Raw genomic sequence first — 17,418 nt, forward strand, 5'->3', positions numbered from 1 at the left:
CTTCACTCATGTAGGTGGCTAACGGATGTTCTTTCTTTGGAAGTCCTTTTCATTCAGAGAAAGGATTTCTTGGGTTTCAGGCAGCACAACTGCCAGTGCAGTTCATTTCAGGTCAGCTTTGAGGGGTTGAAGAATCCCCAAGACCACATTATATTTTGAAAGAAAATCTATTAAAATCAGAAGCTCTATGTAAAAAAAAAAGACTATAAAGAGATGGTAAGAGCCCGTGCCAACATACTGTTAGTATCTCCTTGCGTCTGCTTTTGGTTGAGCACATTTTATCCCTTTCATGCACAGTACATATGATAAAAGAAAAAAAAAAAAAAGAAGAGCTGAATGTGTCAGCTAAGTGCTGTCTCATGTCCACTTCTCTGCCACACTTCCTGTGTTCAGATTGCAGTTATGATTAATTATGTATGAAAGAAGATGGTTAGCAGACAAAAAACACTAACTTCATCAGGGACTTCATTTACAAATGTCACTCCATTTACAGCGGAGACTCTGTACTCATCAAGATCAGTATTTCATATGAATCAATATTATCACATTTTATGTGGAAAGGAAACAAATCTACTGGTCTTAGTTTGGATCTAAAAATAACCACAGAACCAGAAAATCCTCACTGTATAACCTAACGTAAATGTTTTTGTTTTGTTTTACTGTTAATCAAATATTAAATATATCCATTGACAGTCTTTAACATGAGTCCATCCCTTTTCCTCAGCATCAAACTTGGCCTCCCCTCCCATTCCTTTACCATTTAGTTTGACTACTCACCAACATTGGACATCTCGGGCACCCTGGCGTAGTATGGCCCATGCAGAAACTCAGGAGGATTATCGTTAATGTCCTGAACTTTCACGATGAACTCTGACGGAGGCTCCAGGGGCCGATTATTCTCTCTTGCTACTGCCTGGGCTGTTAAGGTGTACTGGGCCTGCTCTTCACGGTCCAGGGTTTTTGTGGCATGGATGTTGCCCGTCTTGTCATCGATAACAAAGATTGTTCCCGCGCCTTCGCCCGAAAGGATGTACTTGATGTTTCCATCCCCGGAGTCTACGTCTGAGTGGAGCTGAAGAGACGAGAAACAAGGGGAGAGTGAGACAAAGAACACATATGCATTTGGTGCTGCCAGTATCTAGATCTCAGACACCGTGGAACATAAAGTACAAGAGTGACGGATCAGTAATTGCACATTGAGACATTTAGCCTGGTTTGCACAGGTAACGTTCCGTTCTTCATTTCCACAAATGAAAGGAGCTGAATGAAAAAGACGGACAGGCTGTGCTCTGTGAGATGTTCAAATTCCAATAAGTAAGGTATTTAAAACCGTGTCATATTCCTTAACAACCACTTGACAGTGAAATATGATATGAAACATTGTTTATGAAAGCTGCAATTTGAGTGGTGTTATGTAGTGGGGCCACCAATCATCATCTTCGCCAATGTTAACATGACCTCTCTCAGTCAGCAGTTTGTTAGTATTAGGTGATTTCCTTTAGTTTTTAACTGGTGAGTAGTTGTTAGCATGTCAAGCTCCATTCTGAGTCTTCCAGCCATCCATAAACTTTAAAATATTCAAGTCTTTGAGCTGGCAGAGCAACCGGTCTCCCCATCATTCAAAAGATGTACCTGCCTGGATTTCACTATATTTTTCACAGTTTTTTTTTTTTTCCCTTCTGTACACTGCCTCCTTGTATTATTTTGGGGTCAATGCCAGGGGGTGGCAACTGTGGTGCATGCACAGAGCATCACCAGGCCAGCATACGTATATATAATTCAGTACAACTTCACTGGGACTAATATCGGTCCGGCTTTTGTTTTGATTTACAGTGCAGCTATTATTTCAATCAACTCTAATCCTTATCATCAGACTCAGACCCATAAAAAACAAAAGAAAAAAACAATAGGAGACAAATATAGAAACACAATTAAATACAATTTAAAAGGCATTTTTTGTTACTCACCCTGCCCACCAGAACTGGGTCAGGTCCAGTGTACTCCTCAATGACAAAGAACTGATTCCAGACCCATCCACGCTTGGACCTATGAAGTACCTGCCCTTCCTTCCCCATCCTCTGTTTGTGTCTACGCATTGACAGGTGACCTACAAAAGCAAACATCAATACACGTCTTAAAAATACTACATTTCTCTGTTTAACCTAAAATTCACAGCAACATTTTATTATGAGCTTTCATTTGAATATTATTTCTATTGTTAGGGGTAAAATTAGGTCACTATGGTGAATGAATGGATTTCTTTATCACTACAACTGTAGTTCATTTTCTGATAATATTTCCAACAAGCTGAATTCAGACGTGGGCTGGAGGCAGCAACCTCTTGAACAGTGTTGGATTATGAATCATTGGTTCAAAATCCAGCTGAGAAAATGTGGGTGGCTGGTGGGAACAACACTCATTTCAAAAAGTAGCTCTGAAGGTGTGGCGGCACTTGACTTGCCTAAGTGCAGCTGCTAACAGGAGCAGACTGTGGTTTATTGTGGAGGGGCAGCTTTATTTGAACATCTGCTTTCACTTATGTTTGCCTCAATGGAAACAATTATTTATCACTAGTTAATAAAAAAAACAAAAAACGTAGTACGATGGATACATAGGAGTATGTAAATACACTTCTGCTGTTGGTATAAATGACATCGCCACATTTTAAATCACACACCTGCATGTCTGTGTTTGTTGCTCCTTTGATCCAAAGAAGCATTTCCTCTCCGGGTTCCTAATGCGACACTACAGAGAGCAGATACTCCCACCAAAACCAGGATGGCTCTCAGCAGTCCAAGGCCCTGCCGCTTCATCATCATCAGCACTGGTTTCTTGTCCAACACAAGCAACTCTTCACTCTAAAACCCTGGCAATCTGCACTCAGTGGAGCTCTGCTCCCACTGAGGTGATATTCAGTTTTTGCAAACAAAATGCTTCTGATGAATATCTAGTTCATTAGTTGAGATGGCGACAGTTGATGTGGATTCTCATCACCGGCTTTCACGTCACTGCCTTTGTTCGCCTCGTTTGTGTCCTTGTTCTTGACTAATGCAGTTTGTTCATTCCTGCTATTGTCCAGTCATCAAGCCTAAAAGAGAGCAGAGGACAAAGTAATTAAACAAATGTATGTTACATTTAATTCAAACTTTCACCTTCAAACAAATCAATTAACGAGAACAAAAAAAAACTTATCATCTGTTCCTGTCTGGTCATACGAGACTAATGTCAACAGACTGCAGTTGAAGATGTGACTTGTTAAACGGTTGTTGTCTTGATTAGGACATTGTACTAATTACTCAGACAATTCTATCTGTAAACTCATTAGCTTTAATTCAATTAGACACAGACTGATTCAGTGTGGGAGGTTCAGGCAATGTACAACACCCGGGTCACTATGTTGCTCGACTTATGTTGTTTGCAAATGTAATGAAAGCCATGTAAAACAAAATGGAGATGATGCGAATGGCAGCAAGGGGCTCAGATCGTCTTTTCAGGGGTTTTAGTTTGCTGTTAAACACCATACTGGACAAGTAGCAGGCAGTTATTCAGCCATTTTGGGTGTGTTCGGTGAACAAATAATAAACAACCTACATTTTATCCAGGGAAAAATCCAGTAGCTTTAAACTATGAAGCAAAAAAACGAAAAAAGAAAAAATAGATGATGCAGAGATCAAATGGACTGAACCAAAGATGACTAGGCATCAAGTGAGTATTGTGGAGGTAATAAAGATTGTTCTACATTTATAATGCTCAATTAGTTCCAACAGAATAATCATGCTTCCCGGTTTCCTCCGACTATCATAAAATTTTATGAATGTTAGACACATTGGGTCAGGTTGGTCCATTGTGGCGGCACGCTCAGTCACAGCGACTCTGATCAATCCTCCATCTGACCTCGTACTTCTGTGGTGCAATTTTGGTTGTGTAATGACAGTAAGAACTCAGTAAGCATGATTTTCTCTTTCTGTCTCGTTCTTTCTTTTCTTGATCTAAAAACTCTTGGCTACATTCAGCCTCAAGTTTGATTCTGTTTGAATTTGTTTGTGAAACACTTATTTACGTTAATGCGTCTGTTAGTAGCAGATGCCTGTGCCTTTACTGTGTCTTGCTGCTGTTGCATATTTATGTCTGTAACTGAACAATAACACACCTGGAACCAACATTGACACAAATGTTTTCTATAACATCTTTACATTTTTAGATGAAGCAGGAAACGGAAGTCAAACCTGTTGCCAAACACGTAAGGCCAAATGTCAAACCTCAACCCTTTTCATAACACTTGTACCAATGTCTCAATACTTCCAACTTTATTACTGTGCAGTAACATGAAATCCTGGAGTGTTTTAGAGATCATTTTCAGGGAAATGTAAGTAAATGTTTGACACCATTTGAACAAACAGCCAATGCATCTGAAGAGTAATAATATTGAAAGAGAAAACGGGGATAATGAAAGACAAATAGCTCTGTACTTGGGTGAAGTAGAATTCAGGGCAATAATAATTATATGGTCCATGACAGCATGACATTAACCTTCACCGGGAATACAAGGTCAGGTGAAAGATAGATGTTGAATGTGTTACACTGATGCAAAGTGGGAAACACATAATTGCGCTTAATGTAAAATTGGAGTCAATTAATGGTTCACAGTAACACTAATGTATAGCTATCCCTCTCTGGGGTTAATTGGTTAAATATTGATGCAATATTTGCTCACAACTGAAGCTATGACCAGCCTCCATTATGGCTGCTGAGATGGTTGAACAGGGATTGTCTGTTGTTGCTCATTGAATTCATTCTAGACAATGATAGTAGTCCTTTGTGTTGTTTAGTTTGGACATGTTTACCCTGGCTGTTGTTTTTTGTTTTGGTTTCCCTGAGGGCCCATGGGCTCCTGTTGACCACATGACCAGCCAAGCAGGAAGTGTTGACAGTTAATCCCATTACGGCTCATCATCTGGTTAATTACCCTTGAGTCTTTTGACGGATGTGCATGTTTCCTTGTGAATATTTAGCCTAAATGCTTTTACTTACTTGTCTCTTGTCCTTACAGTTGTTTACCTTCGTGTCAAATTAATTGTCCAATTTATCCAGCAATTAAAAATATAGAAGTTCAAAAATAACAATATCTTGACACCTTATCAAAGCTGATAATTAAATAGTTTAACAGCAGGGTGGACAATGACTGCCAGGTGTGACGGACAATATGATAATGTGCGACTTGCATAATGACAATGACATGTCCCAGCTATCTAATTCAAATCAAGCAGTAGCTTGGAAACCATTCCCCCTTCTATTGCACATACTGTACATTTATTTCTTTTCTTTCCATCATCAGTGCATATGGATTGTGGCACCTGAACTGTACACATTTGACGTCTGGTATTCTTTTGTTTCAGCGAGTGACACAGTGAGAGCCTCTCACAAAAATGCAACACAGAAACAGTGATAATGACTCCCCAGGGAGAGCATGCCTTTTGGCCAGACCACTTCCTCTCTGTCTGAATACATGACTCAAGGGTCACATAAGACTGTGTGTGTGCGCGCGTGTGTGTGTGTGCATGCTATTCCCCTGGGCTTGGAGTGTTACTGTGAATCCATGACTCAAGTGTTGGACTAGACTACTGTGATTCATTGGCTAACATTAGAATATGGCCGTACGCACAGTGTGTGCGTGTCATACAGAGCAGTGGAGTAACAGCGTCCTGCTGGCTGACATATCTTTACCAACGGTTCTTTGTAGTTGACTATGTACAACCATACCTGCCAATTCTTCACTGAACCAGTTAGTGGGTTAGTTTTTTTAGTAGTTGCATGAGGCACTGACACACAGTCTGCATTGTACATACAGCTCACTGAGCTCAGATTTTACCCACTTAACAAATCGCTTACCTGATAACACCTACGCCAGCTTAAGTTTAGGTTTTGTTAAGTATGTGTTAGTCAGACAGCCTTTCCCAACTGGAAACTAATGTTTGTGTCACATTGTAAACCACTGAATCTCCCACAATAAAGACAATAGAACACTTTAACCTGTTCATGGTAGACGTGTTGGAATCTGCTGTGAGTGTTTTACTCGCTCGCTCTCTCACAGCACTGCATCTGTTGGTGTCCTTGTCTGGGTTATTCTTTAATTTCTCTCCCTCTCCTCAAGCTGAGCCAAACCACAAACAGCAGCCATTAAAATCACATTGGAAAATGTCTGGAAACTTTACAGAAAGGGGGGGAAAAAAATACACATTTGGCCCAAGCTGCTGAAATATTCTGTGTCTCCCCCATCCCTCTACAAGCCAGTAGTAATAAAAGTGATTAATTAATGTACAGATGTGATACAACTAAGGTTTTCCTCATGTGATTGTCTTTGTCTGTCTATACTTTTCACAAATATTCTGTGATGTTGATTAATTTATCATTTAGCGTTTGTTTGGTGTTCAAATGATTTATTATTGGACTTCATAACGACCATGATTATGTCACCTTAACACAATTTAAATGCCTGAAACACAACGAGCAAGCCTGCCGTTCCTCGCCTGAAATGACCACAGGAGATATCGATTGCCCCAAAGCCATGAAACGAAAGGATCATGCTTGAATTAGCAAACTGTCAAAGCTGAACAGGGAAGGGATGTAGAATGTGTTGTTCGTTCCCACGCCACAGCCTGAAGGCGACATGTTTGTCCCCTCCGTGTTCTCACAGTCACATTCGTGACATTTGGCTTGTTTGTGAGTCTGCTCTGACACAAACAGGACAACAGAGATCTGTGGGTCATTGCTTCATCTAAAAATGAGAATGCTTTTCTACCCCACGTCACTAAAATGAACTAAAAAAGAAACCATTTGAAGTGTATATTTAAGAAATAAATATCAAAGGTGCTTTTTGAACATATTTAAATGGTATTTACATTTTCAATATGCATTACTCTGCTTTTAGGCCTTTTTTATTTTGGTTTCAACATGTACTTAACTTGTAGTTACACTAAACTGACAAAGTTGTGTTTAGGAGGTGATTACAGTAACTCAAGGACACAATGGTGTGCAATAGTTCACTCACACTAGAGTGCCTCCAGCAAAAGGACCCCTCTATAACCCAAAATACTATTTGAACCAGATGTGATATTTTTCTTTTTCTGTTTATGCTGGGAAGGGTAAGGGGGTCATATGAGGTTTAAAATGAGATTTTACTGCATAAATCCAAAACAAATCCCCAAGCTATTCTGGTGTATACGCAAAGCTCTGGGCTGTGTTTTCCCCTCCATTATACACGTCTGGTTACTTCAACTGACAAAGTCTTCAAGAGGAGATCTGATGAGATGAAGTATGGATGAAATGAACCCAACAGAGAGCAAGAGGGACAATGGGTGATATGCAGCAGATAGATATAAGGACATGGGTCATAATTTCCGTTCGTTAAATGTCAAGTCACTTGAAGGCAAACAACCCGAGACTAAACCTACCTGACTAAATTATTTGCTCACATCGGGTGATTTGAAGATTAGACAGTTAAGTATTAACTATTAAGATTTCCAACACGTAATAGTAATAATCACAATGATTTGTAGTTTTCTTTCCTGAAACATGGTTGTATGAAACTTGGGAGAAAAGGGAAGCCAGAGAGGGTCAGGAAAAGACAAAGGATGTGAAAAGACAAAGATGTACAGACAGGGAGTCAGTGTATCAAAGTTCACTTTTCGTGTCTTGTTTCAGTGGCCAGCTCTTTGTGGTCTGTTAAAAGCTTAAAAACAGAGTGCTGCTGAAAACAGACACCCAGCGTTTAGCTCACACCACGAAACTTGAGGATTAATTGCCTTTCAATTAGAGGTCCTAATAGGTGTGTGTGTGTGTGCGCGTGTGTGTGCGCAAGTGTCTGTGGGGGAGGCACAATTACAAAGATGGAGCTACACCGCTTTCTCAGCACTCGCTAAAATAGGGATTAATGAGAGTTTATCAACAGCAACACATTCACACACAACCCTGGTTACTCAGTTGTTTCAAAGTTTGTGTGGATGTGTGTGTGTAATGTGTGCTGTGAATTATTTTAGGATGAGTATAAAGGTTGCTGATTCTTTTTAGACTATTAGTGGAACACAAGTGATAATTAGCATCCACAAGACCTTGCACAAACACAGACACATTTTGTACTATGATCAGCCTCACTTAAATATAATTAGATATACTTTTACAGGGGAGAGGGGTGGAAGTTCTACCTCTTCCAATGTAGTTTTATGTCCAGAACAAAGAATTTGAAACCGTAATTGTAGTAGAATCTATAATTTATAATTGTACCGTTTCATAATTCCTGCCCTGTCAGACAGATAACTGAAGAAAATATGGGAAAGAGAGTAAGAGGCATAAATCAAAGTATCAGTGACACAAAGCACCATTAAAGGCACATGATATGGCTGCACAGACAATAATTACTAACTCTGGGGTTACATATATACCCAATACTGTGGGGACAAAAGGTAGAGACATACGTCACCAACGGATTTAATTGGAACAAGTGCTAGTCACCTGTTATCCATCTCTCTCTAAAACCAATGCTCTTTGTGTCATGGAGCTTTGATATATTTTTGATGGAGAGAAACGTCTGAAGAGGATCAGATTCCTCCATGTGACAGAGCCGATTCCTCTTGGGAGAAAGCGGCAGATGGGAGAGAGACTGCAAGTTGAAATGGACTCTCTTGCTTGGAGAGTAGGTATGGTTGGTAAAAACCTCATTCTCATGCATGACACAAATGCAGGAACAGGTGATTTGATTGATTTTTGATTAACAGCCGAGTATATGTTACATGCAGGACCAGTTCAGTTGTTAAGGGAGAGAGCATCCATTGGCATTGATCGAAGCTTCCAAACCTGGAATTACTAGGCTACTTCCTTTATAAATCAAACAATTACTAGCACAATTGACTACAACTTATAAGTTATTTCTCTAAAATTACAATTGATGGCTGCAAAAAGCTATTGTGACAAGCTGTAAGAAAAATACACTACGCTTTTAATGGTGAAGACAACCAGTTTTGTGCCATTTGATAGGCCAGTATGAGACCAGTAGTAATATAAGATAAGCTCAGTAACTGCATGGCTTTACTTTTTACTCATAAACATTCAACATTTACTCAGTTAAACCCAATGTCACTAAACGTAAATCTTGAAATTAATGTTTTTGCGAACATGAGTCCACTTACAGAGAACCATTGTAGAAGTGGCAAACGTGAACTCTTGTTAAAAATATCTTCTCTATACTATTAAACGTAATGAACACATAAACTGTAACAGTAATTGGGTAAATGTTTCAGCGGAGTGCATCACTGTGCTATTCCCGATTTGACCTTCATCCTCTGGGCTGAAAAAAAGGCAATGACCGACCTAATCCGCTCTCCGTTTTCTTCCAAATGAGCAGCCAAAATAGACAACGAGAAACAACGGGAGATGCAGTTAAGCTCGAGGCAAAACAATGCAGCTCTAATTATACTGATTACTGTTGTTTACTGGCTATTGGTTTGCATCGGAATGCTCTCTTCATAGACGCATTCAACAACTGGAAAAACGACCTTCACATTACGGATGTTTACAGTTAATTTTGGTGAGTAATCTCCAAAATGACCAACTCTAGAATTAAAAGTGGAGATTCAACATCGATGCTTGAAATGACAATAACTGGAACTTTATTTTTTTCTTTTACATTTTTGCTGCTTTCTTCGTTTTTACTCCCCCTTTACCCGTTTTTCTCTCAGAGTTGTGTGAAATCCACCACTGCAATTAAAGCTTTGCACTGCAGCATCAGAATGACACTGCAAATATATGCGTGAGACCTTTAGATTATACCCTGCAAAGGAAAATGAATATAGGTAATGACGTTACTGCAGTGAATCACATGTCGCTCTTTTTCATTATTGTTAATCATATGCAACTTCGTATCTCTTATTTTTGGATCATGACCATTTTCTCTCAAAATATTTCAGCGTGGTTGTTCAGTCTCCATTTGTGAATACATCTACAACTGTTTAATGAATACAATCATTCAACAAGTCACAGAGGGACATCTGCGGAGTTTCAGAGTTCACACACACTCACTCTATCACAAGAGATTCATGACAATGTCACTGCACCTTTTAATCTGAGAGATAAGAAGACTGACTGTGCTATGGGGTCTGCCAAGACAAACACAGACACAGCAAAGGGGAAACCATCATCAGGACAAGATGCTGCTCAATCATAAAATGAGACACACAACAGCAGGCACACAATTCCTGAAATAGAAATGGGAAAGGATGGACATTTTTAGGAACATATACGATGGAAAAGCAAGCAAATCCTGAGACCCTCTGTGTGTCATTCACATACTGCCGTTCATACTCCTTTTCTACGCGTGTGTGTGTGTGTGTGTGTGTGTGTCGTGGGGGGGTGGGGGTCGGGAGTTATAGCCCCTGAGGGAGGTACAGAAAGAGAAAAAGTTGGGGGGGTAGGAAGCGGGGGCGTCTGGAATTGATTTGAGACTAAAGGAAAAATAAAATACTTCGGATTCTTAAAGGCCTGAGGAGCAGGGACATACGACCGCAAAGAAAATGAAGCAAGAGGGAAGAGAGAGAGAGAAAATGAGAGGTCGGATGACACCAAGAAAACAGAAAAGAAAGATTTATACTTCTGCAACATCACTACTTTGTAGTTGAGTCTGCGCCGGAACTCGTGGACAATTTGTATATCTTTGCATCTAGTGCCAACATCGACAATCGAGAAAGCAGCTTTTGGAGACTGATTACAAGTACAGGCAGATGATTACAAGGCATGAGGTTGTCCAAAATAACAGCTGCGCTACCAGTTTTTCAGCCCTAGACTTAATAAACTTAAGACGGGCAAAGGGAATGGAAACTGTAGCTACAGCGGAGAACAGGAGTGAAGGGAAGATCGGGCGAAAAGGGAGTCACGAAGATTCTAAGCGGAGGTATGGAGAGTAACTTGAGCTGCTGCCGCTGCTGAGGCTTGGGATTGACTCTAAAATCTGTTTCACCCTGCAGCTGTGAAACACTTTATTTTCTATCCCCTTTCAACAGCAGTGTGGAGGCATCCAAACACTGCACTGTGACAGCTACTGTGACCCTCACACATGTAGGAAGCCCACCTTGACAAGAGGATCACAACCAATCCAAATCACTAACTCCTACATAAATCTATAATGCACACATGGCAAATATTTAACAGTGACTTTATTATTTATACTTTTTTATTTAGAGTTTCTGTGAGGATATATTGTTCAATACATTGTTACCTTTAAAAGAAGAGGTAACTGGTTAAATAATTAATAAAGACAATCACGTTTCCAATAAGAATATGCCCATGCAAGGGTTAATGGGGATCAATATGATGAGTGCTTGTGTCATGTTTGTGTGACTCAGTTTCCAATGACCTTACATTAGTAATTCAATCAACCCTCATTTTAATGTTTCTCCACTGGAAGCTGTTAAAATTGTAAATCACTTCGCTGCAGAGAGCCAGTGAATGTACCATTAACTGATCAGCGTGACGCTCATTCCTCTTATTAGCAGAGCTTGTTAAACCGACCACAACAACGCCGAGCTCTGTTGTGTGTTATTGGCCCCGTGCAACAGTTAACACAGCTGCCAGACAGCCACAGATGAAGGAGGAGCCAGGTAAACGGAATTTACTGTGCTTTGAAGTCCATAGCAAACAAGTGAAATTAGGAGAGGACATAAACAAAAAAAGAATGATTTTGACAGAGAGATGAGGAGATCAGCCAAATTTGTGAATCAGTTGAAGGGAAAAGTGGGGGGAAAAAAAGCGAGGTATTTGAATCCAGCTCGGTTAGCCGTCCGTGTTCATGCATAGCGAGTTTGGCGAGTCTGTTCAAAACATGATGAATAGAGACTAAAGATATTAGAAAATGAGAAAGAAAGAGGGAGAGAAAGATATCAAAGGGAGGCTGAGAGGATATAAGGTGGAAATCCTCTTTTTTTCCATTCTTCCCCATGGAAAAATGAGAGAGTTAATTCCTCAAGGGCTTACATTTTTTTCTCTCCATCTCTCCGTGTTGCAGTATCATTGCCGTCTGACATTTCTCCCTGCTCCCCCCTCCGATCAGTACTTTTCTGCCTCTCATTCCATCTGTTTTTCTCATTTTATCCTACTTGTCAAAAAAATATTATCCATATTTGCATTGCTCCTTTCTCCCCGGGATGTCCCTCTGTTGCGTCTGCGCTGTCCCTGAATCACCATCTCTTTCTTTTGACCCCCTCATCCCTCTGATTCCTTACAGGGTTTATGGGTTTACGATGCGTGGTAATCTCACTGCAAACACATTGATCTGCTCTTTCTCTCCCTATGGGATATTTACATTTGAGTGGTGCATGAGTGAGATGTACTGACAGAAGAACTGAACAAAACAACCTTAAGAGATGCACAACATAAGAGTAACGAAGGTAACTGAGCAAGAGAGGAGAATATAAATTCATAGCACAACACAGTTAAAGGCCAATGTAGAGCAGAGCATAATTCCACTGAAATATAATATCTAAGGTCTGCATGATGGGTTGAGGTAAAAGTCCTGTCTGATCCTTAAAAAAATCATCACCAAACTTTCTGTCTGTCTGTAATGGTCTATCTCAGTTTAAAAGCAGTAAAAGCAGCCCGTTATTTAAGCCTGTAATCTCAGATTGGAGGATAACTCCATATTCTACATGCAATTTCTCTCTTCTGCAATGCCATTTTCTCCAGACACTTGATCCCTTAAGCTCTTAAATTTAACACAGTTACCTGACTTTTCCATTCATCGTCCCCAATGTTCTGATGATTGCATCATCGTCTGTTTACCTGTTTCATAAGCAAATGTGTAAAACGGATTTTCAGATACAAGATAATTGCTACGACAGAGGAGAGCCTCACATCTTTCCAAAAATGAGATTTCCCAGAGTCACCCTGTTAAAATTGTCAAATTGCAGCTCTCACAGGAGGAGGTTTTGCTTTCTCTTGTTTTTGATCTCTTTAAAATACAGACCTACAGCCTTGGGAAACTTGAGTGTTTACTCAAATGGCATTTCAAAGTTCCCTAATTGCAGTTTAAATTGTTCGCTTGCCTTTCAGCCATTTGAATTGGCACTCTATGACGTTGACTTGTGCATAAAAGCGGAGTGTCAGTCACATTCTTGTTTTAATTTGTTATCCTGTCTTCATCAAACTGCTAGCTTTTTTGTATGTGAAATGAGACTGCGATTGAGGCATTTTGCAAGTGCATCTATTCACACAGTAAATAGTAAATCCGTCATTGCTCACATATTGTGCCAACCAGAAGGAAAAAAATCCTCACTTTGGAATTTATGTGGTTTTGAAAATGATCTAAAGCTCAAAGCCTCTGGGATTCAGTGCCTCGAAAGTAGCTTTTAGGCATTGGGATGCTATTATTCAGAATGGCTGAGTGGTATAAGCTTTAAGATAAGATAATACTTTATGAGTCCCACAATTTACAGGGTTAAACCATGGCAGACAACAAAAGGCAAATCTAAAGAAGCAGGTGATGACATCAAAACTCTTAGTGTCCAGACAGGATTTGCAGTGACATCGTTCTTTTACCCTTAAATGATCTTCGAGGGTTGGCAGCGCCATAAACCCGCAAGAAAACAATGGTTTTTAATTCAACGAGGCTGTCACTGCAGCTCATTGTATCTCTGGTATACTGTAATTGCATTGTAGCTTCTTGTGTTTGTGTGGGTTGGGAAAGGGCAGCTATACTATATTCCCAGCTCTAAATCTGTCAGACTGCTGGGTAATCAATACTGATAGGGGCATTAAAACGCACCCTGTGTATTTGTATACATCCTTAGAATAAGGATCTTCCTCTTCACTAATTCCTGCTTCTTATCTCTCCTCCCAGACACCCATCAGTGTCGCATTTGTAAAGATACATGAGCCTGATATTTAATGAGTTTTAACAACATTTCTACTATTTACTTTACACTTTTATAAAAAGGCATGATCAGCGCTATGTTGCACCCTCCACTGACTTTGTGTTAATACTGAATGGGAAACTGCTGTACTGTGCATTTTCAGTTTGTTTTTTGTTTACATGCTCATTTGCACTGAACATAATTCCTTACTCCTCGTGTGACATTAAACATAGCCTGGACCATTGTGCCATTGCACTCCAACCTCTTCTCCCAATTATATTGACTCATTCTCAAGTTGCTGCACCATCATCTGATATGTATACTATGCCAGAAATGTAAAAAATCTTATTTACAGTTTTCATTTCAGTATTGAGATATGTACATGCAGAACAGCACGAGACATGTGTCCTTCACATAATAGCTCAGATCATTATTAGATTTTTTTTGGTGATGCAGGACTGAGATTTGGACGGGATTGGACAGGATGGACAGGATTAGAAATTAATATATTTTCTAGGGACAGCTTGGGTTAAACGGTTTGAAGATAAAGTAAGAGGGGCCAGGTTGAGGTGGTTTAGTCATGTGCAGATAGTGATTGTATTGGACAAAGGATGTTGAAGGTGGAGCTGCCAGACAGGAGGAAAAGGGGAAGACCACAGATAAGGTTCATGGATGTTGTGAAGGAAGACGTGAGGACAGTTGGTGTAACAGAGGGTTACAAAGGGATAGGGCAAGATGGAGGCAGATGAAGATAGATGCTCATGGATGCATCCGGGGCGAGAAAGGGAAAGAAAGGTAATGCAACACTACCAGTACCAACTGATGTAAAGCACCAACGAAGAATGAAACTCTCCCCATATCATATTAAAAACTCAAGAATAGGTGCTGGTCCTAATGTCGTCCTGTTGTCTATATTTATGTTATAGACCAAAATAACGGAGAAAAGTAGCCCACGACTAGTATGTTTCCTCCTCCAGCCACATAAACACACACAGGACCATAAATCTGTTGCCCTCCTTTAGCTGCAATTGTCCTAAAGGAAAAGCTCTAATCTGGTGAAAGAGAGAGAGATAAATATACAGTGAGGGAGATAGAGAAGGGGGGAGGGGTGATGTGACTTGAGACTGGTTCAGATAAGCACCTTTGTGTCTTTTTGGACTCATTTTCTACAAAGATAAAACACACACACACATAATTTCTTTGTCGGTTTGCCAGCTGCTAAATTGACACAGTCACACCAGAGGTCATCTGGATGAATGCCCGCTGTAATGGGATATGCAATATGTGCTCGGATCCCAGTTTGGAGGTCAGAAGGTTAAACATCCAATCAGCAACAGTGTAGCTAAACCCCTAAAACCACGATTAATACGCTACCAGTGTAATCAATACATGCCGATGGAGACACATTTTATTGGCAGCCAAACAATGATCCCGGCAAAAGCAGGTGTTGGAAGAGCTCAAGTCATCATTTTGTGTGAAAGAAAGAAATCTCCAATTACTGATTCATTCTCTTAATTCAATATCCATAAACAAAACCGTTAGCATCACATGACTCTGACCTCATGAGGTGACTTTGATGACAGGGTCTAAGAGCCTTTGAACCAGAATTAGAAATAGAATAGAATAGAAATACAACCATTATTGATTATTGCCATAATTACTGTGTATACAGTGGTGTTTGAAAACCACTAAGGTCCCTGTCTGACTTACTGTCTGTTTGGTGTTTTTCTTTTTTAGCAGTTTGTCTTTTTCCAGTTTACAGGCTGCAGTTGAGGGATTAGACTATGCTATTCTGAAAATGGCTCGTCAGCCTGCCAGCCACTGATAAGCACACTCAGGATCGATTAGATCTCCGTCTAATCTATTCAACTTTTTCTAAGCAAAAGGGGAAAAATGCTTAATATGGGAGATGTGAGATTTGTGATACAGTGAATTTGGGAACATGTGACCAGAGGGCACATGCATTGTAATCCACATTTTCAGGTATGAGATCGTAAAGAAAACTGCATTTCACAAGTCCTCTTTAACAAAGTGCTCTATGCAAACATGAAGTAAACACACAAACACACACAGAAAGAAAAAAAAAAAGGGCAGAACATACCTTTATCTCATACCCGGTGTTGCTGCAATGGCAGTTTTCTCTTCTGCACAGTGACAGACCTGCGTAACAAAAATGAGAAGAAAGAGAGAGGGAATTTACATTAATCACATGCAAGTACTTCCATTTATTGAAGAGGAAAGGGTTCATGTGATCTCTGATGTAATTAGGTGTGTGTTAATTGAATGTGTGATGTACCACATAATATTACATATGAAACTGTGCTAATAAGAAAAGGAATGGGAAGCAGTTATAATGTGTGCTATCTGACTTTTAGACAAAACACACTTTCTGACAAAAGATTTATATATTGTTTTGCACGCATATTTATACATCAGCAACAAAACTCCTCAAATAACAGTGAAAGCTTTAACAGATATCTGCAGACGTTTTTTCAGGAAGTGCGTTGGGTGTCCATAATATCACTTGCTGAAATTTTACTTCAAATATGCCATACCAATAGAATCATTTTATCTACAGCCTTCTTTCATTTATATGCCCCTGCACTGTACATTAGCATTGATGCACTATACATCATATACATGCTCCTATGATTGAGCTTTGAATCAAAGTATATGAGTTGGCTTTGATGTTTCTTTCAAAGTCTGGGCTCTTAAGTATCACAGTCGAAGATTAGAAATGGCCACAGAGGATTTTAAGGAATTTTAGAACAAAAGTTGCTGTCTTTGTCTTATCATTGCATTCCCACATCACCTGAGGTGTTGTATCAGGGCAAAGAAATGAACAAGACATGCTCTCGCCTCCATCAGTAACTACCAGTGAAAAGCCCTGGAGTAAGCTACTTAACCCTGGCCCGTCCCAGTGGAGTGTCTCAGAGCCAGCAATGCTGCTTTATGAATGTACAGTGCATTTCCCTTCTGTGTGTGTGTATGAAGCAACATGTCTCAAAATTAACATTTGTGACTTGGGCAAGGCTACACACGTATAGAGACAAAACACAGACACAGAGATGAAAACCGCCTATCCAAAGAGTATTTCTTTACAAAAATGTGCTTCCTATCTCTATTATTTTGTTGGTATGGTCGAACCCAAGTAAAACGATGGAAACTAGGTGTTTTATAATATTTTATGCCAAATGTGCAGTGAAAGATCACAAAGCTCAGAGGACCAAGACTCTTAGAAACGTTAATAAACCTAACCTTGGCAGCTGAAAAACAAGTGGTTTTAGTAGGAAAGAAATTGTTCACATGTATTACATCAACCAACAGTTTTCACCGCTGCTCTTTCAATGCATTCATACCCAAGACAAACCCTTCCTTTGAATATGGTACGTAATCTACAGCCAGCATATCTTTATGTCCTTTATTGCATTACATTACTCTGAGTGGGTTAGTGGATGTTCTATGTCTGCTATTTATTTCAACCCCCTCCAATTAGTGTGGAAATTCTTTGTAGACACATTGTGCT

General features: G+C 39.8%; 1 protein-coding gene across 2 annotated transcripts in view; it reads right to left on the bottom strand.

The window, feature by feature from the left end:
* cdh11 (cadherin 11, type 2, OB-cadherin (osteoblast)) overlaps positions 1–17,418 on the bottom strand; it is a 70,989-nt gene that overhangs the window by 20,452 nt on the left and 33,119 nt on the right. For both annotated transcript variants that reach the window (XM_044045031.1, XM_044045030.1), the window contains 4 exons: positions 15,994–16,052; positions 2,678–3,088; positions 1,968–2,107; positions 778–1,072 (listed from right to left, as the gene is read on the bottom strand). In XM_044045031.1, the coding sequence (XP_043900966.1) occupies positions 778–1,072; positions 1,968–2,107; positions 2,678–2,819 (577 nt within the window). In that variant the 5' untranslated portion in view covers positions 2,820–3,088; positions 15,994–16,052. The remainder of the gene's footprint in view (positions 1–777; positions 1,073–1,967; positions 2,108–2,677; positions 3,089–15,993; positions 16,053–17,418) is intronic.

The sequence above is a fragment of the Solea senegalensis genome, linkage group LG15 (assembly GCF_019176455.1).
Source record: "Solea senegalensis isolate Sse05_10M linkage group LG15, IFAPA_SoseM_1, whole genome shotgun sequence".
Taxonomy (NCBI): domain Eukaryota; kingdom Metazoa; phylum Chordata; class Actinopteri; order Pleuronectiformes; family Soleidae; genus Solea; species Solea senegalensis.